The sequence below is a fragment of the Hemicordylus capensis genome, chromosome 1 (assembly GCF_027244095.1).
Source record: "Hemicordylus capensis ecotype Gifberg chromosome 1, rHemCap1.1.pri, whole genome shotgun sequence".
NCBI lineage: Eukaryota > Metazoa > Chordata > Lepidosauria > Squamata > Cordylidae > Hemicordylus > Hemicordylus capensis.
In genome coordinates, this window is record NC_069657.1 from 420,174,720 (window position 1) to 420,201,775 (window position 27,056).

The 27,056-nt window shown below is 42.2% G+C and overlaps 2 protein-coding genes across 4 annotated transcripts in view; one reads left to right on the forward strand and one right to left on the reverse strand.

Moving 5' to 3' along the window:
- Positions 1-7,073, reverse strand: part of DTL (denticleless E3 ubiquitin protein ligase homolog) — a 34,806-nt gene extending 27,733 nt beyond the window's left edge. The window contains exons 1-4 of one of the 2 annotated variants that reach the window (XM_053309945.1): positions 6,535-7,073; positions 4,921-5,046; positions 4,178-4,276; positions 2,615-2,676 (exon numbers count right to left, since the gene is read on the reverse strand). In XM_053309945.1, coding sequence (XP_053165920.1) covers positions 2,615-2,676; positions 4,178-4,276; positions 4,921-5,046; positions 6,535-6,580 — 333 coding nt within the window. In that variant the 5' untranslated portion in view covers positions 6,581-7,073. Of the gene's footprint in view, positions 1-1,434; positions 1,541-2,614; positions 2,677-4,177; positions 4,277-4,920; positions 5,047-6,534 lie in introns of those variants that run through there. The other variant, XM_053309956.1, reaches the window with a different exon arrangement.
- The window catches only part of INTS7 (integrator complex subunit 7), an 83,554-nt gene continuing 63,402 nt past the window's right edge, over positions 6,905-27,056 (forward strand). Inside the window, exons 1-7 of one of the 2 annotated variants that reach the window (XM_053309936.1) lie at positions 6,905-7,236; positions 10,021-10,150; positions 15,195-15,341; positions 18,916-19,053; positions 20,266-20,312; positions 21,330-21,529; positions 22,122-22,244. In XM_053309936.1, coding sequence (XP_053165911.1) covers positions 7,146-7,236; positions 10,021-10,150; positions 15,195-15,341; positions 18,916-19,053; positions 20,266-20,312; positions 21,330-21,529; positions 22,122-22,244 — 876 coding nt within the window. In that variant the 5' untranslated portion in view covers positions 6,905-7,145. The remainder of the gene's footprint in view (positions 7,237-10,020; positions 10,151-15,194; positions 15,342-18,915; positions 19,054-20,265; positions 20,313-21,329; positions 21,530-22,121; positions 22,245-27,056) is intronic. The other variant, XM_053309926.1, reaches the window with a different exon arrangement.

Sequence of the window (27,056 nt, forward strand, 5' to 3'; positions counted from 1 at the left end):
AGCCCACTTCTCTGTGGGCTCACACACACACACCTCACTCCTCTTTCATTGTGCACCATAGGAGAAAAGTGAAAGCTTTAGAATAAACCACAGTTCCACATTGCATCCAAACAGGGAGAAATTGTGGTTTGTTAATAAACTCAGAGTCTGATCCTGAGAAATTTCAACCAAGTACAAATGAGATAAACCACAATTCCCCAAGTTTGGACAGAATGAAATACTATATTACTGTGAAACAAAAGCTTTCACTCTTCACAAGTATGCACAGGCAGCATGTGAGAGTCCGCTGGGGCCAGGGTGGGAGGGCTGGCTCCTTCACAATAATGTAAGCTTTGGTTTAGATGATTGTCTGAATTGGCCTCTTCAGTGTTGTAAATTTAATATTCATATACTAGATGAAAGCATGAGAATAGAATAATTGCAGTTAACACTATATATGCTGAAATTATATAGCTTGCTATAGCAAGAGAACCATCTTTATGCAAGGCACAAGTTATATATTTATTTATTATTATTTATTTTAAAAATCTATACCCCGCCCTTCCAGTGCACTACTGCTCGGGGCGGCTCACAACAATAAGATAGACAAAAAACAAAAGTAATAAAATTAAGCAAATTAAACAAAAAAAAAGTTGTCAGATTAAAACCCACAATCATTATTAGGTTCAAATTAAAGGTTATTTTAAAAGCTAAAAACTGAAAATTATAAAAAGCTAAAGAACCTACCAGAAACAACAACAAACAAACAAACAAACAAACAAAAAAACACAGAGCATTAAAAAGCCTCCTTTAAAAGGTGCATTTTAAGATTTTTTTAAACAACACTGAGGGTGGGAGCATGGTGAAGCTCTTCAGGGAGGCCATTCCAAAGCTGAGGGGCCACAACCGAAAAGGCCCTATCTCTAGTCCCCACCAATCTCTGTTAGTGGCAGGGTCATGAGCAGGGCCTGAGATGATGAGAGGAGGGCCCTGGCAGATTTATATGGGTGAATGCGATCAGACAGGTACTCCAGTCCCAAGCTGTGTAGGGCTTTAAAGGTCAATACCAGCATCTTGAATCTAGCCCAGAAGCGGACTGGTAGCCAATGAAGCTGATGCAGGATGGGTGTAATACCTGTGAAGCGACTTGCACCCACAGGCTTCCTTGCAGCAGCATTGGACCAGGTGAAGCTTCCGAACAGTCTTCAAGGGCAGCCCCACATAGAGCCCATTGCAGTAGTCCAATCTGGATGTTACCAATGGACGAGTGACTGAAGTCAGGTCTGACTTCTCCAAGTAGGGTCACAGCTGGCACACCAGCCGTAGTTGGTAAAAGGTGCTTCTGCACAGTGCTGCCACCTGCGCCTCCAAGGACAGTGTTAGGTCCAGAAGCACTCCCAACCTGCGGACTTTGTCTTTTAGAGGGAGCATGACCCCGTCCAAGACCAGATTTACCTCATTACTCAGATGATCAGTTCTACCTTCTGTCTTATCTGGATTAAGTTTCAGCTTGTTTGCCCCCATCCAGTCCAGAACAGCCTCCAAGCCCTGGTTTAGAGCATCCACTGCCTCCCTGGTATCTGCTGACTTGAAAGATAGGTAGAGCTGGGCGTCATCAGCATACTGATGGCACCGCAGCCGACACCTACGGATGACCTCTCCCATGGGCTTCATGTAAATGTTAAACAGCATGGCGGACAGAACAGATCCTTGTGGCACCTCATAGGCCAAAGGTTGGAGCAGGCATCCCCCAGCACCACCTTCTGAGTATGACCCCTAGGTAGGAGTGGAGCCACCATATAGCCATGCCCCCAAGTCCCAACCCAGAGAGACATCCCAGAAGGATACCATGGTCGATGGTATCAAAAGCAGCTGAAAGGCCCAGGGGGATCAACAGAGTCACACTCCTTCTGTCTATCTCCCAGCACAGGTCATCCACTAGGGTGACCAAGGCAGCTTCAGTCCCATGTACAGGTCAGAAGCCAGACTGGAAAGGATCTAAGTAATCAGATTCATCCAGGGCAGCCTGCAGCTGAGATGCCACAACGCTCTCTAACACCTTGCCCAAGAAGGCGAGGTTTGAAACTGGTTGAAAGTTATTTAAGTTGTCTGGGTCCAATGAGGACTATTAGAAGAGGAACCTAATGACTGCCTCCTTCAGGCAAGGGGGGACCACCCCCGCCACCCATGGAACCAGTCCCTCCCTAAAAGCCTTCACCAACCATGAAGGGCAAGGGTATACTACCAGATTTATTCATAAATTCTAATTTAGCAACTTCCCATCTCAATGATCCATTCCATTTGTTCAAGTACAATGGTGTCAGACCCCCTGACCAGAAAGGGGAATATTTCCACTTGACTTCCATATTGTGTTTTGCACATGTTTGTTTTTAATGTTCTGTTTGTGGATATATTCTCTTGTGGAAGAGTTCCTGTTTGAGCCCTGAAAACACCAGAACACTATGGTGGAGTATACATGATTGGGGGACATCTAATTAAATGAGCTCTTGATAGCACAGATGAGGTTCTTGGGACTATTGGACTTGCAAGAGTAGAAAGACTGGGGTGGGGGGCATTGGGACTTCTTTCAGGAGTTGCTGAGAGCAACCTAAAGTGAAAAAGCTATTTTACTTACAATTTTGTGCTCAGTGGCCACCCAGGCAAGATCAAAAACAGCATTTGAGTGAGCCTGCCACTCTGAAGGGGAAAATGAGGGCATACGTTAGTTCTAAACTAGCTGGGCCGGCTGCAGAGCATTTGCACCTTTAGTTTGCTGCTGCCGCTTTCTCCTCCCACCCCCCTCTGCCGTTCCCCCCCCCCACCAGCAACTTTCTCCCCCCTCACCCACCTTCTCCCAACCCCCTGCCTCCATCACTGTTTTCTCCCAGCATCCCTGTCCGGGCAGCTGCTCATGAACCCACGAGAGAGCTGCCACACATGGGATTACTGACGGGTACACCTTAGAGGAATATATATAAAGAAGATATAACAGGAAGTCTTGCTGAAACAGAAAATCCATTTATAAACGGGGAATGTGACCATTTCCTTCACTCTGCTGCAAACAGGGATACTACTGGCCCTCAGTAATGTACACAGTGATGCATGTGCACAGCCCTCTTATATACAGCTTTCCATGAGGAGGAAGAATGGTGGGGAAGAAGGGCTGGCAGGAGGGAACCCCAAACACAGAGCAGCACTCACAGGCCGCAGCAGGTAAGAAAAGCATGGTCTAATAATGTAAAGTAGGTGGATTTCAGGCTTGTGGTATTCTTTATCACCCCAAGTCCACCAACCAAAGCCAGAGACAATAGTGTGGCTAAGGCAGTGGTTCCCAACCTGTGTGGCACTCCAGATGTCTCTCAACGACAACTCCCATCATCCCCTTCTACAATATATTGTAGCTGGAAATGATGGGAATTGTAGTTCAGCCACATCTGGGAGTACCGCAGGTTGGGAATCAGAGTTTACATTCCTTTTACAAAAAAGTGCAGTCTTGATTGGTCACCAAGTTTTCTCCATTGTAGCAGCCTATTTTGAAGTGAGGGGAGGGGAGACAAAGGGAAGAGGAAACCTTTTTGTTGTTGTCATTGTTAGATAACTGGGAGTCAGGGCATTTCCAGACATGCTCCTTGTAGCTCCAGCCAGCTGTCATTTGCCCACTTGCATGCGACATAGAGGAAATACTGCAATTCCACAATAGGTATAGTTGTTTCGGGGTGCTTGCACTGGGCTATGTCCCAGCACATAATGGAGCATTGCCCGGACACGGTCAACTGACCCTTTCGTTTTATGTCTCTCTCAAAGAAAAAAGAAATAAAGGGGACAGGGCAGGGGTGGGGGGAGACAGAAAAATAGTGCTAGCAGTTCTCATGAGTGGTTGCTGCACCACTGCTCTAAAAACAAAAGTTTCTGCATTAATAATTTGAACAATTTAAGCCCAGGGAAATATAGGTGGACAACTGGCGGGTAGTGTCATGTGAATCCCACATAATGAGCAAATGACCCATCTAGCAGTAGCTCCTAATCTGCCTTCGGCCCACCCCCAATTTTTTGGATTATCATCAGCTGAGCATAGATGAGGAAGTTAAATTGTCGTTTGCAAGTACTGTCAAACCCTTTAATCTGTGAATTAAAATAATTGAAATTGATTTAAACAATTCAGCTCATGTTTCACATCCAGGTAAAGGTTTTCACTTACCTCTAAAAACCTGCTGGTTGCTTCTTTGGGTGCGGGTATTGTACAGCCTAACAAACCCCTCTTCATTTGCAACAGCGAGTATATGCTGCAGATCGGGAGCTGAAAGGTAAATCAGTGGAACATGTTGCTCTGTTAAAGAGGATGCAGTTTACTTACTTCAAACTTAAATATTTTTTTGCTTTATATCACATATACTTCTATTACATTAATTATGATTAACAAAGATTATTTTTAGTGATTAACTGCATCCTTCTAGGTTCTAAAAACTACTTGTCTGAAACAAACAGAATAAAGGCTGAGCATCCAGCCTGAAGAAGAGTTCTGGAGAACTTGAAAGCTTGCTCAATACTAACATTTTTGTTGGTCTTAATAAAAGGTATTATCCCACCATGGCTAGTAACTTACTTACTCAATGAATACAGTAGATAATTTGGTAAGCCACACTTGCATTATGACCAGACAAAACCTTGAACAGCTAACTTTCAAGTTCTTGATAGTGTATCCTATCCACTATGTCATCAACAACATGATTTAATTATGTGTTTGGCAGTAGTATTCTTAAAATAGGCAATTCTTTTTTTATCCTAAACCATGGCTGATCAAGAGAGGCAATCATTACTTATATGGGTTTTGGCTTGTGGCTGTAACATTAAAGAACTTGAACTACTTATATGGTCTATTTTCATCCTTGCCATAAAAGCAAGCATAGCTGGTAAGGTTTTCAGGTGAATCTCTATTCATACCTGTTGAAAAGGTACAGCCAAAAGGAGGAACTGGCATTCCCATTTCTCCATAAGAAGGGTGGTCATCTTCCCTAGAACACTGATAGCAATCCAAGAGATGGTACATGGGAAACTGTGGCTGCAGACCTAAAAGAGCAAAGATAACATAATTCCACCTGAAGTGAAAAAGAGTAAGGCTTTTTAATTGCTTTGCTGTTTGGAAAGCTAAGTAGTGAGATTCTGAAAACAGGTGTCACTTGCATTGTCTTTGGATCCAGGGGTTCTTTGGGGCATTGTTTTGCAAATCTATTGTTCCAAGAGCTAGCAAGGTGTAGCAGGCCCTCCTGCAGAAGTTGGCCTACAACTCCCATAATCGCTGGCTATTGGCCACAGGGGATTATGGGAGTTGTAGTCCAAAACAGCGGGAGGGGGGCATGAATTGCACAGGCCTGATGTTGTGATTAGAGTGCTAGACTTAGACCAGGGAAACCCAGGCTCACATCCCCACATAGCCATTAATCAATGGTAATTCCAGGCCAATTACTCTCTCTCAGCCTAAACTACCTCACAGAGTTGTTGCAAGGATAACGTTAGGAGAGGGAGAGCCAGATAAACTGGCCTGAGCTCCTTGGAGAAAGAGCAGAATATGAAATAGGTTCAGTCCCAGAGACCACAGAGGCATCAGATTAGGAGAAGGGGGGGATGGAGAACAGTATGGGAACATCCTCCATTTTGAGCAAGGATTTCTGTAGATGCAGTCATGTAGGAAAAAATTACAAGTGTGCAATTCACCAACATTCAACTAAGAACAAATAAATAGTTGGGTAGTGGACTACTTTACAACATTTATTGTATGCCTCTACCCAGCTTTCCCCACTAATTGAATATTGGTGAAGTGCATGCTCATGTTACTTTATTTCCTAGATTTCTGCATTATTGCTTTATTATAAGCAAGTTTGTATAACTGAAATGCTCAAAACAACATGGCAAAGACACTTTTTAAAGTTAAAATTTATTAAACATTAATCATTTAGGATAGAATGATAATATTGAACATATTGTAGTCTTTTACCCAACCCCACTCCCATATTCATCCAAGAAAGGAAAGGAAGAAAAAAGCAGCAAATGTTTAACACACACACCTCTTTGTATTTTTTGTTTGGTAAAAAGCAAATAAATACTTAAATTCTTGCCATTAATATTAAGATCAGGGTCTATAAATGGGAAGAGGAGAAAAAAGGAAGGCCAAGGCTACACAGGCAGCCACCTCACAGGTTCCTTGCTTTGTGTTTTAAGACAAGAACCGAGTCCCTGCCTTAATCTAAGTAGTTAGTGATCCCCTGGACAGTGCACACCCTCAAAAATCACTTAAACTGGAAAAAAAAAAAAAACTGAGGGAAAGTATTCGCGTAGTACATATGAAGAACTAGACGTTTTCAGGTTCAGTCCTGAAGCTGATACTGAGCAAGATCCTGGGCCCATCAGCCTCCGATAGGCCCAGCCTACCTCACAGGGTTGTTGTGAACATTAGCAAGGGCGAGGAAAAATCACGTACACGGCCCTGAATCTCTTTGAGAGGAGTTACAAAATAAACGAAAAGGGACTCAGAGAGAGAAAAGAAACTCCAATACTCACCCTGCAGCCCAGTCTGGGAGCGATGAATGAGGGAACGACACAGCATGCCTCGGTTGATGACGACTAGCCCAAGAACCGAACCTGACGCAACTCGCTCCCCAACCCCACAACGCACCCCTAGAGCAGAAAGACCCCGACTGGGCTCCCTTCTAGTTAACTCCCGCCAACCCAAAATACCCGCCAAAGTCACTTCGCACAGCCATTGGGCAGTTCAGAGAATAAAGCCACACCCCCATTCCCTATTGGCCTCGCTCTGCCTAACGGAAGAATGGAACCCCGCCCCCAGCCTTTCGGCTTCATGCTGAAATTAGCATTTACCCGCCTGGTTGCGCATGCGTAACCACTTGCTACAAAACGCTACTGCCTTCGCTCTCATTTCATTGGAGATTACGAGTCTTTGCAGAACAGCAGCTACTCTACGCATGCGCACTCAAAGCACTGTGGCAGGAGAAAAGCAAGGACGCAAGCGCTCGGGACGAGTGTGGCATCTGCACATGCGCAGTACCTAAGAGTAGAGAAGGGGACAGGGAGAAGAGCGTCTGCGCGCTTGTGGAAAACAGCACAGTATTTTCTCTCTCGGCAAAAGAGCGCTTGTTTTAACACAACACATCATGGCCTCTGCTTCCAAATCTTTCCTGGCTGATGCCGGTTACGGGGAGCAAGAGCTGGATGCTAATTCCGCCCTCATGGAGCTGGATAAAGGTAAGGCAAAGGCAATGGCGCGCACCATCTGCGCATGCGCTCGTGACGCCTGTTTCTAACAGGAAGTCCCGCCCCTTGGAGAGTCTCATGGTTGATGGTTAAGCAGGTGGCCCGTGATATCGAACTTCCAAACTAAAAAGTAACTCACGTGCGAAAACTCTGTAGGAGATATAACTGGAATAGATTGTTTTTAAATTGTCCTGAGAGGCGGGAGAGCGGAGCATTGGAGAAGAAATCTCAATAGTACTACTACTACTAATAAACAAACCATGACCGAATGCAATGTCCATGTACTATGTTTCTGGTTACCAGGTGCTGTGGGCTAGCAGCAGAATAATACACTCACAGACACATTACTACTTTTATTATTGCTATAATTTATATATTTTTCAACAAGAAGTTTGTAAAGTGGTTTACATAGAAAAGGTTTAATAAGAAAATGGGGTCCCCAAAGGGCTCATAATCGAAAAAGAAATGTGGATTCGTAGATACCATCAGCAGCAGGGGCGTAACAAGGCTGGAGTGGGCCCAGAGAAAAAACTTTAAAATGGGTCCCTCGCTGATACACACTTCACAGTATATACACTTGCTTCTCTAGGGGGCCCCTTGAGGTGTGGGGGCCCCCAGGCAGCTGCTTCCCCTTGCTTAATAGTAGTTATGCCCCTGATCAGCAGTCACTGGAGGAATGCTGTGCTGGGGTTGGGTAAACCACCTGCCTTCCCTGCTTAATAGGGAATCATCACTTGAAAGATGCCTCTGCCCACCTATCTGCGGTTAACATGCTCTTTGTCCAATGAGTGCCCCCAGAGCGGCTTACATAAAAACAATACATATAGCAAATCATCAAAACAATAAGCAGTGTTTTTTCATTGTTTTTTGCATCGATGGTTACCTCACAGGGTGACTGATAACCCTACTGGCATCTGTGAGGCTGAGCTGGAGAAGCAGCAGCAAGGGGAGATGGTGATAGTGACACTTCTTATCTGACTGCTGCTGCTTCTTACAGGACAGTTGGCAGTATCCATCTTTCTCTGCTTGTGATCTTTGCAAGAGGCATGTGGTTGGCTAGTGCTGGAAACAGAGTGTTGGATTCTGATTTGATCAAGGCTTGAATGATCTTAAGTGAAACAGGTTAATTTTGTAGCAAATCCTTGTCAGTATCTCACCAGAAGATGATTTACCCCCTTTGACTGTTCAGTGTGCATAAGATTGCCATCATCTTTAGTTTCTGGCAGGACTCCTACAGCTTTAACAAGTGGAACTTGATCAGGTAACGTTCCTCCATGTTCCCATGATGAAGGAAATCTGCTCATGTTCAATTTCTGCTGGGTGCACACAAGTCCACAGCCAACTCAGCTGATGTTCTTCAACCAGTTCAGATGCTGGAAGAGAGACAGCTCTGCACCCATTCTTCATGTGCCAAGATGCTGGGCACAAGTGGGCTTTTCACTTCACACATTATACAGCAGTAAATATTGGTTTGCTACTGAAAGTACACTCAACAGGGAGCTGTAGCCAATCCCAGCTCTTTGATTATTGTATGATAGACATTTTAAAATACTGGTTTGTAATACTTTACATTTTCAGGTATACACTTAACAAAATTCTTTGGTGCATTCCTAAAAATAAAATTCATAAGTGCATGTGTGAAGATGTCCTGTGAGGGGATATTGCCAGGCTGCAGCCCAAACTAGCTTTGCCAACCATTTCCTGAAGCTTCAACTGAAAACTGACTTTTAAACCATCACCATAGTCCAAAAATGTATCTGTATTGTGAGCAGTGAGTTGATTTTCTTTTTGCTGAATCCTACTATGCATTCTTCTTCTGATGATGATGATGATGATGATAATAGTAATATGTAACATTTGCATAGTGCTTCTCAGGCATCCTAAGTACTTGATTTGTTTCATTGCAATCCTTACAACAACCTTGTAAGGTAAGCATCAGTATTCTCCCTGTATTGCTGCTTGACCAAGGTGATATTTAAACTGAGGAAGTCCTGATTCATAGTTCAGTTTGCTACACTAACTCTTTCCCCCCCCAAATTGAATTTTTATTGATTTTAACAGTAATAATATTCATTCATAACAAACATAATAAACAGAAGTGGACTTCCTGCGCATCTCTCTTCGTGAAACATCAGCTATAAAATTTACCCTTGCTATAATAATAATTCAAGTTTGCTACACTAACTCACTGCTATAAACACGTTTATACATAAGTGCTGTTGCTGTTATTAATAGTGTTATTTCCTATAGAAACACTCTCCCTGGATTCCAAATGGTGGTTCACTAACCAGAGTGCCAGCAATGGGTTTGTGGCATCATGGCTGAGTTGCAGGATGGGAGGAACAGGAAAGTCTTCAATGTATCCTGGGAGAGCTGTTGCAATAAAGGACTTCTACAATGCAGGATTAAAAAACAAAACAGCCCAACCTTATACATTTTTTGCATGTCCATGTCCTATTTTTTTATGACATTAAAATATTATGTGCTTATATTTATTTAAAATATTTATATCCTGCCCCTCCAGTGCAATACTGCTCAGGGTGGCTCACAAAGATAATAAAATAGATAAAACAATATGAAATTAATAAAATTCCATTATAAACTAGACCCAGTTAAAATCCGATCTAAGATTAAAAACCTACTAGAGACAGAATACAAACTAAAAAGCCTCTCTAAAAAGAGAGTTTGCCACTTGATAAACTGCTGCACCTTTTATGCTTCTCTTCGTAATGTCTAATATTTTAGTATGCTGATATTTTTCCTTTTTACATACAGGTCTCAGATCTGGCAAGCTGGGGGAACAATGTGAAGCTGTTGTCCGTTTTCCTAGGCTCTTTCAGAAATATCCATTCCCAATTCTAATTAATTCAGCATTTTTAAAGCTAGCTGATGTTTTCAGAGTTGGGTAAGTAAAACTGGTCTGTTCCTAGTCCTTGATACTCAAGCAGCTGTTTATTGTTCTTAGTTTTTGTTTCTTTTATAGGCCTGTGAGTAATCTGATCTTTTTAAGCATTCTCTCTGTCAAGAAGTATTTGGTTTGAAAGTGGTTTGTGGGTGATATTACCTGGAATCAGTTGGCCTCCCTATTCTGCTAAACAAAAAAATCAGTTCATAATTGAAGGCCTTTGTTTTTCAGAATTAAACGTCGGTATATGAGGAATTAAATGTCGGTATATGAGGAATGTGCATTCATTTTATCTTCCAAAATCTAGAAGCTGTTATAAATCAGTAGCAACCAAAAATATGAGAAGTAATTGGAGTTAAATAGGAGCTGACAGATTTAAAACTACTAATTTGTGCTTTGGGATGTGAATAGTTAAATGTTTCTTTTTAGCAATTAAAGTACCTGTTGAAGTAAGTAGTTCTTGTAGAGGTGGATTGAAATCAGAGGTGAGGCCTGTGTTCATACAACCACATTCTCAAAGTTCTCCACTGAGGCATTTTCCATTAAATGAATTGAGCTGCATTGGTGAAATGATTTAATACTCTTGGCCATAAATATCCCAAGTTGCTAACTGATTGATTGATTGATTGATTGATTTCAAATTTGTATGCTGCCCCAGACTTCTGTCTCTGGGTGGCTTACAACAACATAAAAAGTTAAAACACAGAAATAAAAACCTTTAAACAGTTTAAAACCACACTTAAATTGAAAAGCTTGGGTGAAAAGGTAGGTCTTTAAGGATTTTTAAAAAGTTGTCAGAGATGGGGTGGCTCTCATCTTGACAGGGAGTGCATTCCAGAGTCTTGGGGCAGCAACAGAGAAGGCCCATTCCTGTCTAGCCACCAGATGAACTGGTGGCAGCTGCAGACGGATCTCTCAGGATAATCTCAGTGGGCGATGGGACTCATGGCGAAAAAGTTCTCTTAAATACCAAGGGCCTGAGCTGTTTAGGGCTTTATTTTGCTTGGAAATCTTATTGGCAGCCGGGGTAGCTCTTTCAACACTGGAGTAATATGGTCTCTCTGAGATGGCCAAGAGACCACCCTGGCTGCCGTGTTCTGTACCAGCTGCAGTTTCTGCACTATGTACAAAGGCAGCTCCACATAGACTGCATTGCAGCAGTCAAGTCTGGAGGTTACCAGCATATGTACCACCATTCTGAGGTCATTCATTTAAAAAAACAACAACCAGACGCAGCTGGTGTATCAGCCGAAGTAGATAGAAATCACCTCTGGCCACCTCCTCAACCTGGGATACCAGGGAGAGTTGTGGATCCAGAAGCTCTCCCAGACTGCACACCTGTTCCTTTTGGGGAAACGTGACCCCATCCAGAATGGGCAGATCAAAATCATCTCCTGAGGTGATCTAGCCCATTACCAGCTCCAGGCAGGCATTTAGGGAAGTTGTGCCTTCTCCTGATGATGTTGTTATGGAGAAATAGATTTGAGTATCATCAGCATACTGATAATACCCTGCACTAAATCTCCTGATGATCTTTCCAAGCGGCTTTGTGTAGGTGTTAAAAAGCATTGGAGACAGTATGGAGCCCTGGGGAATGCCATACATAAGTTTAGAAGAATGACAGTCTCCAAGTGACACAATCTGGAATCTGCCCAAGAAGTAGGAGTGGAACCACTACAAGACAGTGCCTCCCACCCCCAATCCTCTCAGACGCTCCAGAAGGATAGATACTATGGTCGATAGTATCGAAAACTGCTGGGAGATCCAAAAGGACCAACAGAGTCATACTTCCTCTGTCAGTTCCTAATTAGAGATCATCCATCAGGCTGACCAAGGTAGTCTCCACCCCATAGCCCATTTGAAAGCCACTTTGAAATGGATCTGGATAATCAGTTTCTTCCAAGACTGCCTGGAGCTGGGAGGCCACCACCCTCTCAATTACCTTGCCCAAGCATGGAAGGTTGGAGACAGGTCTATAGTTGTTTAACTCTGAGGGATCCAATGCAGGCTTCTTCAAATGAGGTTTAATAGTTGCCTCCTTAAGACAAGGAGGCATCCTGCCCTCCCTCAGAGAAGTATGTATAATCTCTATCAGGCCCTCTACAACAAACTCCCTGCCAGAAAATATAAGCCATGCTGAACAAGGGTCAAGAGAACAGGTCGTAGGCTGTACCGCTCCTAGCAGCTTGTTCACTTTCTCAGGAATCACAAACTGAAACTGATCCAGCTTAACCACATAAGAGGGGTTGTTGGACACCTCCATATCAGACACTGCCATAATTGTGGGATCCAAATCTGTCAGTCCGTATATGAGAGATTTTGTCCACAAATAACTCATTAAAAACATCACAGTGGGTAACTGACGGTTTCAAATTCTGATTCAGGGAAGGAGGGGCATGTACTATTCCTGTCACAACCCTGAACTACTACGCTGGACGTGAGCTTGTGGATGCAATATGGGCAGAAAAGAATCACTTCTTTGCCACATATATTGCCAGAGCATAGATCTTCAAATGTGCTCTATGACTTAATCTGTCGGATTCAAGTAGAGTCATTCTCCACTTGTGTTTCAGTCGTCTGCCTTGCTGCTTCTGCTCCTGTAGATTTTCTGTATGCCAAGGGGCTAATTTTGAAGCAGGTCAAAGAGGACACTTAGGAGTGATTGTGTCTGCTGCCCTGGTGAGTTGACTGTTCCAATTCTCCACCAGGGCATCAACAGGATCACCGGCAGAGCCAGCATTAAATCCTTCCAAGGCTTCTTGGAATCCTATTGGATCCAATAACCTTCTTGGGCAGACCATCCTAATAGGCCCCTCACCCCTGTGGAAGTGGGATGTTAGTGTGAATCCAATCTTTAAAAGATGGTGGTCCATCTATGACAATGAGGAAATCACGGGAGTCCCCACCCATGGAACACCACCCTGATCAGAGTCTGAAAAGACCAGATTGAGCACATGACCAGCAGTATGCATCGGTCCAGAGACCCTTTGGGATAGACCCATAGTTGTCATGGCTGCTATGAACTCGTGAGCTGCCCTGGACATATGGGTCCCAAAGTGAACAATGAAGTCCTCAACCACCACAAGTCTGTGGGACTCCAACGCCAACTCAGCAACTGAGTCCGTGAGCTCAGGGACTCTGTTGGGCAATGGGGTGATGGGTACACCAACAGAAGTCCCAGTCTGTTCCTGAGCCCCATACTTAAGTACACACACTTGATATGACCAGATACTTTGACAGGGATCCTGGTATGGGAGATGTTATTCTTCTAGACCACAGCCACTCTGCCTCCCTGCTCACATCCTGTCAGTTCTCTTTTTCAAATATTGATGAGAGTTCACTTCTAGTCTTGGTTTTTAAACATTTCAGCTCTTTCTTATTCCACTTATCAAGAAAGGAAGATACTAAATGTAAGGGGGCAGGGGGAAACAATACTTGAAACATACTGGGCAATAAATGGTCTGCTTCTTGAGGTCTCCTTCAGTTTATCAAAAGCCATATGCTGAAAGCCTATGGTGATACAGAGCATCTCTAAGGAAGAAAAAAAGGTATAGGACATTGGAAAGCATGACCCTAAAAACACACTAAAATGTGGGATCAGAGTTTATGGGCTGAGATTAGGGCTGGGATGAATACCCGCTGAAGTTTTGATTCATTCAAAAGGAAGTGCATTCCAAAGTCTTGGGTGGCAACAGAGAAGGCCTGTCCCTGAGTAGCCACAAGAAGAGCCAGGGGCAACTGCAGATTGACCGCTCCAGATGATCTCAGTGGGCGATGAGGCTCATGATGAAGAAGACGTTCTCTTAAATAACCTGGGCCTAAGCTGTTTAAAATCTATAAAGCCCTAATCAGCACTTTGTATTTTGCCTGGAAACATAATGGTAGCCAGTATGGTTCTTGTAATATACTAGAGATATAATCTCTTTGAGATGACTCGGACATGATCCTGGATGCCCCATTTTGCAGCAATTGCAAATTCCAGACTATGTGCAAGGGCAGCCCCATATAGAGTTCATTGCAGTAGTCAAGTCTGGAGGTTACCAGCATATGTACCATGGTTCTGAGGTTGTTTATCTCAAGAAACAGATGCAGCTGGCTGATAGAAAGCATCTCTGGCCACTGCCTGAACCTGAGACACCAGAGACAGCTTTGGATCCAGAAGCACTTGCAGACTGTGCACCTGAAGTAAAAGAACAGTTTGAAATTTGTAGGATGTCAGCTTCAAACATTATTTTATTGAATGATGTCATTTTTAAATAAATCTGTTCAGAACAATAAGAAAATCTCATCTTTATATTCACATTTTTTCCTTCAAAAATGCAAAACACAAAAGCAAAACCCTATACATTAAAACCTTTTCTTCAGCATATTTCAGTATAAAAATAGTTCATTCAACTAATTTCAGTGGCAGGATTCTGTATCCAAAATTTGCTATCTGTAGGTATTGAGAAGTATGATTTGCTGTCACACAAACATATCCACAAACTCTATATAGAGTTATAATTCTATAATTTTATTACTCCATATAATAGAATAAGCTAGTGTCTGGAACATCCAAAATTCTGTTACTGATGTATTTTGCATGTTTCAGGCTCTATCTATAATATTTAAGGGTTTTGTAAAAATATGGCCCTATAGTAGGAGATGTTTTCTTGCCTGTGGGTGTATATAACATGAACAGCTGCTTATAGTTACAGTCACTGAAAAGGTGGTCAGATGCCTGATTCCGCTACCCTTGGAATTGCTCTACAATCCCACCCATACTTCCCTGGGAATAAGTGCCATTGAATTCTATAAGATGTACTTTCAATAGGCACAGGGTTAGGTGGCTCTTACTCAGAAGATTCTATTTTCAAGAAGCAGTTTCTCCATGTGAAAGAGAAAGGGATCATGTATGTGCTCTACATAGGAGAAGGAGAGGCTGGATGATTAGAAGGGCAAGGTAAAAACCAAGGAGATGACCTATTAAGGATAATCCTTCTAAGAAAACTCATCCAGGTATTCGAGACCCACACACAAATCCTGTTAATATCTTTTCAAACAGAAACAACTTTCTGAGGCTCTGTGTTCTGAAAGTTACACAGCAAAGTGAGAAGCACTTGGAAAAGATCCTGAATGTGGATGAGTTTGTGAAAAGAGTTTTCTCAGTTATTCACAGCAATGATCCAGTTGCTCGAGCCATCACACTCAGGTATGAATATTTACTGAGTACCTGTCCGGGCACTATCTGATTGAGAATACTGTCTGCATGATAACAGTGGGACATACGAAATGGCTTTCTACTGAGTCAGGCATTGGTCCATCTAGCTAGTATTATCTAGTTTCGTCTAGTATTATAGAATTCTAGCATTGTCTACTATTACGGAACCCATCATTGTTTTAAAATTGTTTTAATATTTAAATTTTGTTGTAAATGTCCCAGAGACCTGGGTTTGGGGCGGTATATAAATATAATGAATACAAAAATAAATACTGTGGCTGTCAGTGGATCTCCAAGGTCTCTGCAGGGGTCTTTCACAGCCTTGCTACCAGAGTTCTTTTCTTTTTTAACTGGAGATGCCAGGGACTCAGCCTAGGACATTCCATATGTAAAGCTCATTCTCTGTCACTGAGTGATTTGCCCTCCCTACATCTTGGCTTTCCTGCATCTCCTCACTTATTTACCAGGTTATTATATCACGTTTGTTTGTTTAATTTCTCTTGCATGTTTTGATCTGGAAGGATCCCCAAAGCAGCTTATATAAATTCATACAAGAACATTGCTATTACTTCTACTGCCTCCTGAACATAGCATTGTTGTGGGGTAGCATATCCTGCCTTCCATTTAAGGCTGTAAGTCTGTTTGCTGTCCAGGGGCAGAGAGAGGAGAACCAGTTACAGTAACTGGGCAGCAGATGGACTGCTGAGTATTGGTATCTGGCCCTTCTGTTGCCTTGATTTTCTGATGCCTGGCTACATGCTCCTTATTCTCTTTTACCGTGTGTGTGTGTGTGTGTGTGTGTGTGTGTGTACACACACACACCTCAATATTCACAGGGATTCCATTCCTGGCTGCAGCTGTGGATAAGGACATCTTAAATATTGGGGCTATGGGATTACAGTGATTAGGTACCTGGTTGGCCAAAAATTGGCTGATTTTGGGGGGGAAATTTTATGGGGGGAGCTCCTTATCCTGTTTTGCTGCTCCCCTCCCAAGTTGTGCTGTGTCCCAGAATGCCCCCAAATCGGTTGAAAATAATTGATTTTTTTCTTTTTTACTTAAACTGAGCCATTTTGTGGCTCCAGTGAACAAAATGGCAGCCAGAAATGATCTCTGCAGTAATTTCCGGCCACCCCTTACCTGCGGATATGCGAGGTCAATGTGTGTTTCTCTTTTTTCCTGCATTTGCCGAGGTCTGGTATCTTTTACCCAACCGCAGATATGTGAGTCCACGGATAACGAGGTTCTTTGTGTGTGTAAAGTTTTTTAGACCTCTCTAATGCATAAAATAATAAAATAAACAGATCTTCCAAAATAGAGCAAACACGTTTTAATGTTCAAACACCATTGTCAATGCTCTGTTTCAAGCAGCTGTAAACATTTAAAAGTAAATACAGTAAATACAGCTGAAGTAACCAATCTACAGGTGAAACTCGGAAAATTAGAATATCATGCAAAAGTCCATTAATTTCAGTAATGCAAATTAAAAGGTGAAACTGATATATGAGACAGATGCATTACATGCAAAGCGAGATAAGTCAAGCCTTAATTTGTTATAATTGTGATGATCATAGCGTACAGCTCATGAAAACCCCAAATCCACAATCTCAGAAAATTAGAATATTACATGGAACCAAGAAGACAAGGATTGAAGAATAGAACAATATCGGACCTCTGAAAAGTATACAGTGTACTGTGCTTGATTGGCCAGCAAACTCGCCTGACCTGACCCCATAGAGAATCTATGGGGCATTGCCAAGAGAAGGATGAGAGACACGTGACCAAACAATGCAGAATTGCTGAAGGCCGCTAATGAAGCATCCTGGTCTTCCATAATACCTCATCAGTGCCACAGGCTGATAGTATCCATGCCACGCCGCATTGAGGCAGTAATTGCTGCAAAAGGGGCCCAAACCAAGTACTGAATACATATGCATGCTTATACTTTTCAGAGGTCCGATATTGTTCTATTCTTCAATCCTTGTCTTCTTGGTTCCATGTAATATTCTAATTTTCTGAGATTGTGGATTTGGGGTTTTCATGAGCTGTACACCATGATCATCACAATTATAACAAATTAAGGCTTGACTTATCTCGCTTTGCATGTAATGCGTCTGTCTCATATATCAGTTTCACCTTTTAATTTGCATTACTGAAATTAATGGACTTTTGCACGATATTCTAATTTTCCAAGTTTCACCTGTATGGACAGGAGAGAGGGAAAGAAGAAGAAATGAGTGGCTCTCCAAAATTAACTCTTTATTTGCTCTTTAATGGTCAATACATTACATTGCCTCTCTTATTTCCTCAACACTAATAGATGGATGTAATTGTTCAATATACATAGCCTTTTTTAAATCTTACGTTTCACAGTATTTCCTTCAGTAGCCAAAACAAACACATTTGTTTGTGCAACTCTTTCTCCATGTTTTATTATGTTTGGCCCACGGTTTCAATTGATCTTTATTATATTATTGCATGTCTTCTAAATGTTCTTTATACCTTTTTAACAGGGATCTCCCTGGTTCCCCAATATAACATTCCTCATATTCCTTACATACAATCCTGTACACAATTCCTTTAACTTGGCACTAGCCCTCATCCTTATCAAATATCACACAATCCTTCATTTCACTATGCTGGCTTGCTGTAATGTGTTTAGGTTTAATGGTGAATATTATACGCAGATTGGTTGGCCCTGTTGTTAGCTGTAAGCTATATGAATTCAATAGAGAAAAATGTGTTAATCAGAATATCATATTATATAAGAGATACTGTACGTTGATGACATTTTAGTCATTACAGAGAGTATAGAACATATGGACTATGTGTTCCATGTGAACATATTGAACTGAATAAAATGGGGAGTATAAAATTGATCAGGGAACAGCCAAATTGTCAGGGATGGTTACCGTACCTTGATACAGAAATATGGTGTAGAGGACGGTATTGAGACCAGATGGTATAGGAAACCAGGAAAGAAAGAGTTAATATTAAACAGCAAGTCAGCACATCTGCAGGTGGTTGAAGAACAGTTAGTGATGAATGTTATACAGAGTGAAGAATTAATTAGAAGCGTGTTAAACTTCTAATAGATCAAACTAGTTAAAATAAATTTGAGGAAGGGTTACCTGTACTTAAAGTTCCTTATGTGACTGATAAGTTTATGTGGCAAACACAAAAGATCCCGAGAAAACATGGCTTGAAAGCTAATGTGATTTGTATAGCACTTATGACTTTAAAACAGCATCTGGTTAAGTCCAGAATTTATGATAATGTGTGATGGTAAGCAGTAATTGGCTACTGCTCAATGTTCCTCTCTCTTTTTATATAATATATAAACATAATGTTTTTATTAAGTATTTTCCCAAGAAATTTTATTATTAAACTGGACATAATGAAAAAAATAAAGCTAATGGCAATATATTGAAATTGGTGATGAATACTACCTCAAGGATGTCAATCTTTCAAAGAGTGAAACCAGTGGTATATGAATCATATGGTAATTACTCTTTCCAAAGAAGGCCTCTGATGATTTTAAAGATATCTCTCTTTCTTTATCCAGGATGTTAGGCAGTATGGCATCTATAATTCCAGAAAGGAAGAATGCACATCACAGTATTCGCCAGAGCCTGGACTCTCATGACAATGTAGAGGTTGAAGCCGCTATATTTGCTGCAGCTAACTTTTCTGCCCAGTCCAAGTAAGCCAAATGTCTTGTGTGTTTTCATTGTTCCTGAATGTGAAAGCAGTACTTCCCTGCTAATATGTGGGCATTTGTGTAGGAATTTGTATATTGCTTCATCTATATTATCTGGGTAATCCTTACAACAAACTTGTAAGATAGAGAAAGTTATGTGTGCATGTATAACAACATTTTGATCCCGCTGGGGGTAGCAAACACTGTTCTCACCACTTTTATCTTAACAACGCTGTCAGGTAGGATAGGGTGAGAAAGAATTATTGTTATTGGCTTAAGTCACCAAACGGACTTTATGATTGACTGGATATTTGAACCCAAATCTTCTCAGCCTTAGTCGGGCACCTGAATCATTATATACTGTTGATTCTCTGTTATAACTGGGGAATTCCTGTTCTTAGCTACTGCACAACACTAGCTCTCAACTACAATCTGTAGGTATGTGTACATTTCCTGTTAATAAATATTAACAAAATACTTGTATTCATATTTCCTGTTAATCTCGCTCCCCAGCTTTTCTGAATCCTGGCAACCAAAGAATGTAAAATGTAATTGTCTCTCAATTCTGACGTGGCACAGTTCTGGTGGAGAGATTCAGACCCATGTTATCTTAAATAATGGCATAAGCGCTCCTTGATAGGCAAGCTCCACCCCAACTTTTTATTCTTCAGGTTTTCACAGACTAAGCCTCTGCCAGGTTTCCAGGGAACAATCCCTGACCAGTCCATCTGCAGAGAGAGTAAATCATGGGGGACATAATTATATAGTTGTATGGTTTATACTTTAAGCCTGCTGATTTGCCTTCTGTGTTTGGACAGTTACTTATTATTTATTTTTATTTTATTTTTATTTTTTACATTTATATCCCACTCTTTCTCCAAGGAGCCCAGAGCGGTGTACTACATGCTCAAGTTTCTCCTCACAACAACCCTGTGAAGTAGGTTAGGCTGAGAGAAAAGTGACTGGCCCAGAGTCACCCAGCTAGTATCATGGCTGAATGGGGATTTGAACTCGAGTCTCCCTGGTCCTAGTCTAGCTCTCTAACCACTATACCACGCTGGCTTTTCTTGATAACAGAGATTCCTAAGCCTAAAGACAGTGGAAGTGTGAGTTAAAGGTCCAGGGAAAAATCTCACAACTGTTGCAGGCTACTTCTTGCTGCTGTTTGATTATCTGTTGTCTGACTGGTTTTGCTTCTCCTCCTCCTCCTAACAGAGATTTTGCTGGAGGCATATGTAACAAAATCAGTGAAATGATTCAAGGTATGTGTATTTTGTACAATAATGAATGAAAAGCAATAAAATGTATTTCATTTTGTCATTAGTACTTACGTACTGGGGGCTTGCGGGCCAAACTGCCCACCCCAGTGAACTTAACTCGCCGGCAAGCTGGTTGAATGAACCATGCTGTTGGTAGCCTTTCTTGCTCTCATCATCAGTCCTAAATAGGGACTGGCAACCTACACAATGATATCAGACCTCTTTCTCATTTTGAATTCCTTGCTCTTTCGTGAGATGCTTTCCCCAGCCGATGCCAGAGATGATATCTGGATGATGATGGGGAAAGCATCTCACAAGAGAGTAAGGAATGTGAGATGATAAAGAGGTCTGATATCATTGTGTAGGTTGCCAGACCCTGTAGCCTGGGCAACCAGGCACTGACCTTGGAGCACCAGACACTATAGTTCTTTAATGAAGGAGAGTGTCCATTACAGTCCTCTCACAGCTCCATGCGAGTAAGGTTCCTGGATGGCCTCCCAGTGGAAACTGAGCAACCCTACAAACTTGCTTGCAATTGTATTCCTATACTTGAGGGCAGATTATAAATATAGTTTCAGTGCATCCAGAGTGCATTCCTTGGGGCCACAGGAATTGGGATGTTGAATTTTAAAGCCAATAGTTGTCTTTTAAAAAATGGACTGGCTGAGTCTGACTCCACATGTCACACTAAGTATTTTTTTTATCATTCATTTTCATTATTATTATGTTATATTACATCATTATTGTAAATGCTGCTTTGACGTGACATGATAAAAAAGGACAGGTTCGTGCTTGGAGGAGCTTGAAGTCCACATTTTGACATTGGGGAGTGGGGACTAAAGCATCTGCTTTTGTCCCATGGGCCTAGGACTGAACTGGGCCTACTATTTTTATCTGCCCCCAAATCCTATGCTGCTTAACATTTTGCTGAAAGGAGATGTGATGCTGTTGAGTCACTTTCTTCCTCGGGCTTTTTGCCAAGATTGACTATGGCCGGGTATTTTTCCTTCCATGGAATAGGTTTAGCCACTCCGGTAGACTTGAAGCTGAAGTTGATTCCCATCCTGCAGCATATGCATCACGATGCAAGTCTGGCTTCCAGTGCCCGTCAGCTGCTGCAGCAGCTGGTAACGTCCTATCCTTCCACCAAGATGGTCATTGTTACTTTGCACACCTTTACCTTGCTTGCTGCCTCCTCTCTAGTTGATATTCCCAAACAGGTAATGCCTTCACTTTTGCTAGAAAAAGAGTGTGTGTGTCTGTCCCTTCTTAGAAATGCAGTACAATTTTTAATGAAATTGTTTCTCATAGTTAAGTTGAGGAAATTTTGCTCAGCAACCCACCCACCCACATCCAGCTCCTTTCATGAGCCATTGTCCAAACATTTCAGGCCTACTTTTGCAACCATAAGGGCTTGAAGCTTGCTTTGAAAAAAGAAGGAAATAAAGCTGAGATCTTTTCCTGCGTACCATGTTCGTTGGGTCTTTTGGGCAGGGGCGGGGCAGTTATTGGTGCTTGTTTAGAATTGCAGAATATACAGAACCCTTACTACAGGGCACTTACTGTACCCTTCTTTTGGAGGAGTAAGAGTGTTCATTATGAGACTACCTTTGTTCATCCATAAAGTAAGTTCATCATGAGTGTTCTAGAGCCATCAGAGTTGAGTTGCTGAATTTTGATTGCGCATGAAGTTTCCCGAAGCTTCCATGCTTATGCTTCTCTCTTCATTACCGTACTTGTACTTCTGTGCATATTGAGAAATCCAGGAAGGTAGTCAAAAGTAACTTTACTTTAAAACTCATTTTGGTACAGATACAGCTCCTGTTGCAGTACTTAAAGAATGACCCAAGGGAAGCTGTAAAGAGGCTTGTTATCCAGGATCTAAAGTTACTTGCAAATAAAACCCCACATACATGGAGCAAAGAAAATATTCAGGTATGTAAGCACTATTATTTTTATTATAGAACTGAACAACAAAATGTACATTTTGTATCATTTCTATTGTAGAGAGGCCTTTCTTGCCTTTTTGTCTAAATGGCTGGTGTATAGGTTATGTTTTACCAGTCGATGATACATGTAATACCTTGCATATGTCCACTTTTTTACACTGTTGCTGTAACTTGTAGCACAGCTTACAAAAGGGCTTTGAGCATTATTCCCTTTAACAGGAATTCCCAGATGTTGTTGACTACAATTCCCATTATCCCATTCATCAGTCGCTTTTGGCTGGGTGTTATGGGAGTTGTAGTCAACATCTGGGAATCCCTGTTACAGGGAACACTGGTTTTGAAGCTATTGCAAAAAAGCAGCTTATAAACTATAATTTTAATACATGAACAAGAAAATTTAAAACTAAATATACCACCCTTAAAATAAGGGTGGTTTTCAACACAATGAAAAACCAAGTTAGAATTTTTAAAAACTCCAAACATTAAGCACACAAATTTTAAAACTGTGGTTAATATTCTGCTTAATTTTTTAAATTTGATTTGGTCTTTCACTCTGATCAGGGTGGTGTTCCGTGGGTGGGGAATCCTGTGATTTCCCCATTGTCATGGACGGACCACCATCTGGTTAAGGTTGGACTCAGTCACACCCCACCTTCGCAGAGGCGAGGGACCTATTAGGATGATCCGCCCAAGAAGGTTATTGGATCCCATAAGATTTCAAGAAGCCTTGGAGGGATTCAGTGTTGGCTCTGCCGGCAATCCTGTTGATGTCCTGGTGGAGAATTGGAACAGCAAACTCACCGGGGCGTTCGACATGATCGCTCCTAAGTGTCCTCTCTGACCCGCTTCAAAATTGGCCCCTTGGTATACGGAAGAACTATGGGGGCTGAAGCGGCAAGGTAGACGACTGGAGTGCAGGTGGAGAAAGACTCGGCTTGAATCCAACAGATTGCAACATAGAGCTCATTTGAAGACCTGTGCTCAGGCGATACGTGCAGCAAAGAAGCGATTCTTTTCTGCCTGTATTGCATCCGCAAGTTCACGTCCAGTGGAGTTGTCCAGGGCTGTAAGAGGGCTAGTATGTGCCCCTCCTCCCTTGAATCAGAATTTGGAAACATCTTTTACCTGCTGTGATGTGTTTAATGAATTCTTTGTGTAAAAAATCTCTCGTATTCGGGCTGACCTGGATTTCGTCTCTGCACTTACTTCAGTATCTGATGTGGAGGTATCCAGTGACTCCTCTTATGTGGTTAGGTTGGATCAGTTCTAATTTGTGACTCCTGAGGATGTGGACAAGCTGATTGGAACTGTGCGGCCCACCACCTGTCCTCTTGACCCTTGCCTGACATGGCTTGTTCGATCTAGCAGGGAGGTTGTTGTAGAAGGCCTGGTAGAGATCATAAATGCATCTCTGAGGGAAGGTAGGATGTCTCCTAGTCTTAAGGAGGCAATTATTAGACCGCTTCTAAAGAAGCCTACCTTGGATATCTCGGAGCTGAGTAACTACAAGCCTGTCTCCAAACTTCCAAGGCTGGGCAAGGTAATTGAGAGGGTGGTGGCCTCCCAGCTCCAGAAAGTCTTGGAGGAAACGGATTATCTAGATCCATTTCAAACTGGCTTCCGGGCTGGCAATGGGGTGGAGACTGCCTTGGTTGGCCTGATGGATGATTTCCAACTGGGAATGGACAGAGGTAGTGTGACTCTGTTGGTCCTTTTGAACCTCTTGGCAGCTTTTGATACTATCGACCATAGTATCCTTCTAGAGTGTCTGAGGGGGTTCGGGGTGGGAGGCACTGCTTTGCAGTAGTTCCGCTCCTACCTCTCGAGCAGGTAGGAGCGGAACTACTGCAAAGCAGTGCCTCCCACCATGAACCCCCTCAGTCCCTTGGAGACTGCTGTTCTTCAAAATCTGAACTTTTGTATGGTGTCCCTCAGGGCTCCATATTGTCTCCACTGTTGTTTAACATCTAACATGAAACCACTGGGAGAGATCATCAGATTTGGTGCAGGGTGCTATCAGTATGTTGATGACACCCAAATCTATTTCTCCATGTCAGCATCTTTGGGAGAGGGCATAACCTCCCTAAATGCCTGCCTGGAGTCGGTGATGGGCTGGATGAGGGATAACAAACTGAGGTTGAATTCAGATAAGATGGAGGTACTCATTGTGTGGGGTCGAAACTCGAGAGACAATTTTGAACTGCCTGTTCTGGATGGGGTCACACTTCCTCAGAAGGAACAGGTACGCATTCTAGGGGTGCTTCTGGATCCAAGTCTCTCCTTGGTGTCCCAGGTTGAGACAGCGGCCAGAAGTACCTTCTATCAGCTTCGGCTGATACGCCAGCTACATTACTTTCTTGAGTTAGATGACCTCAAAACAGTGGTACATCTGCTGGTAACCTCCAGACTGGATTACTGCAATGTGCTCTATGTGGGGCTGCCCTTGTATGTAGTCTGGAAACTACAGTTGGTCTAGAATGCGGCAGCCAGTCTGGTCTCTGGGTCACCTAGGAAAGACCATATTACTCCCGTATTGAAGGAGTTACACTGGCTGCCGATATGTTTCCAGGCAAAATACAAGTGTTGGTCATAACCTATAAAGCCCTAAACAGCTTAGGCCCTTGGTATTTAAGAGAACGTCTTCTTTGTTATGAACCCCACTGCACATTGAGATCATCAGGAGAGGTCCATCTGCATTTGCCACCAGCTCATCTAGTGGCTACTCAGGGACGGGCCTTCTCCATTGCTGCCCCGAGGCTTTGGAATGCGCTCCCTAGTGAAATAAGAGCCTCCCCATCTCTGACATCTTTTTAAAAGTCTCTAAAGCCCCTGGTGACGCAGTGGTAAAAACTGCCGCCCTGTAACCAGAAGGTTACAAGTTCGATCCTGACCAGGGGCTCAAGGTTGACTCAGCCTTCCATCCTTCCGAAGTCGGTAAAATGAGTACCCAGAATGTTGGGGGGCAATATGCTAAATCATTGTAAACCGCTTAGAGAGCTTCCAGCTATAGAGCGGAATATAAATGTAAGTGCTATTGCTATTGCTAAAGATGCATTTCTTCACCCAGACTTAACTGATATTGTTTTGATTGTTTTAATGTTTTTAGAATATTGTTTTAAAAATTTAAATTGTGTTTTAAATTTTTTGTTTTTAATTAATGTTTTGATTTTAATCTTCTTGTAAACCACCCAGAGACCTAAGTTTTGGGCAGTGTAGAAATAGGATTGATAAATAAATAAATAATTTACTAGAAGAAATCCTATGGAAAAGTAGTAGTCCTTTAGACTATTTCTTGAGTACTGTACTGAGAAATGTATTCAGGATGTCAGCCAGTGGGATCAAAGCAATGTGTATTAAAACTTGTCAACTATTAAAAGCCTGGGGAAATAAGAAAGACATTTGTCTGGCACTGAAAACACATTAGCATGGTTACCAGGCAAGCCTCACAGAGGAGAGAACTGCACAAATGGGGAACCATAATTGAAAGGACCCTTTTCTCTTGTTGCCATCTACCTCACCTTGGGCAGGAACGTGGGGGAGAAGGGCCTCTGATGATTAATGCAATAAATGGGCTTGAGAGTTGCTGACATCCTGACTAAATTTACTAGAGGAAGTCCTATTTAGGATCTAGTAGTCCTTTGGACTAACTCCTGAGTAGTACTATTGATTGATTTATTATGGATGTCAGCCAGTGCACAGAGGAAGCTTAAGATGGACAGGGTCTCCTATGTAGAAAATGGTCAGGCTTTGCATTCCTATGTTGGTCTGTTTTGCCCCTGTAGTGAATTAAAGCCTTTGTCAAACTTTTCTATATTTCTAGTAGATTTAAAATGCTGCCACTGAGCACCCTTGCAGAGAACTGGACCAGTGGGTTGGGTACTTTAATCCAAGGTCCCTCTGTAACTAGGTATTGGGCAAATAAATAAATAAAAACCTTCCATGTGTGTGCCTACACAAGATGAGAAAAACTGATAGCTGCTGAGCGCTTGAAGACGCTTTTGCACCAGATAAATCCCATTTTTCTTGAGCTAAAAACCAATCCTGAGAAGCTTGTAAAAAGAAAAGAACAAAAAAGGTTTTATTCAATTACTACAGACTGCTTCGGTCTGAAGCTTCTAGCTTTCTTAGATACGCTCAAAAATACTTAGTAGGTTACAAAAATAGGTTGTCTTAGGCACGCTTAAATGTTTATAGAGCCTTTTGCTACGCCCTGGGTAGGGTGGGTGTAGGCTAGTGTTTCTTACTTTAATTACATTACAGGAAAACAATAATAGAACAGTATAGCCACCTTAAGTGGTGCAGCGGGGAAATGCTTGACTAACAAGCAGAAGGTTGCTGGTTCGAATCCCTGCTGGTACTATATTGGGCAGCAGTGATATAGGAAGATGCTGAAAGGCATCATCTCCTACTGCGTGGGAGGAGGCAATGGTAAACCCCTCCTGTATTCTACCAAAGAAAACCACAGGTCTCTGTGGGCGCCGGAGTAGAAATGGACTTGACGGCACACTTTACCTTTATCAGGAATATGCAAAAGCACATACATACAAAGAAAGAAATATAAGTTCCTAATGCACAGTCTGACTAAACATACTGTTCCTGATGCTGAATTCCCTTTTCCTTGAACTCACCCAACTCCTGTTGAGAATCAAGCTTCCTTCAATCCTTTCTTTTAAGGATCTTAAAAGATTCCACGAGAGAAACCTCCATGCTGGCTTGGACCATGAGGGAGCAAAACTCCATTGCCCTCACTAAGTCTTTCCTCATGGGCTTCTCTCCAACAATGACCACCCTTCTTGTT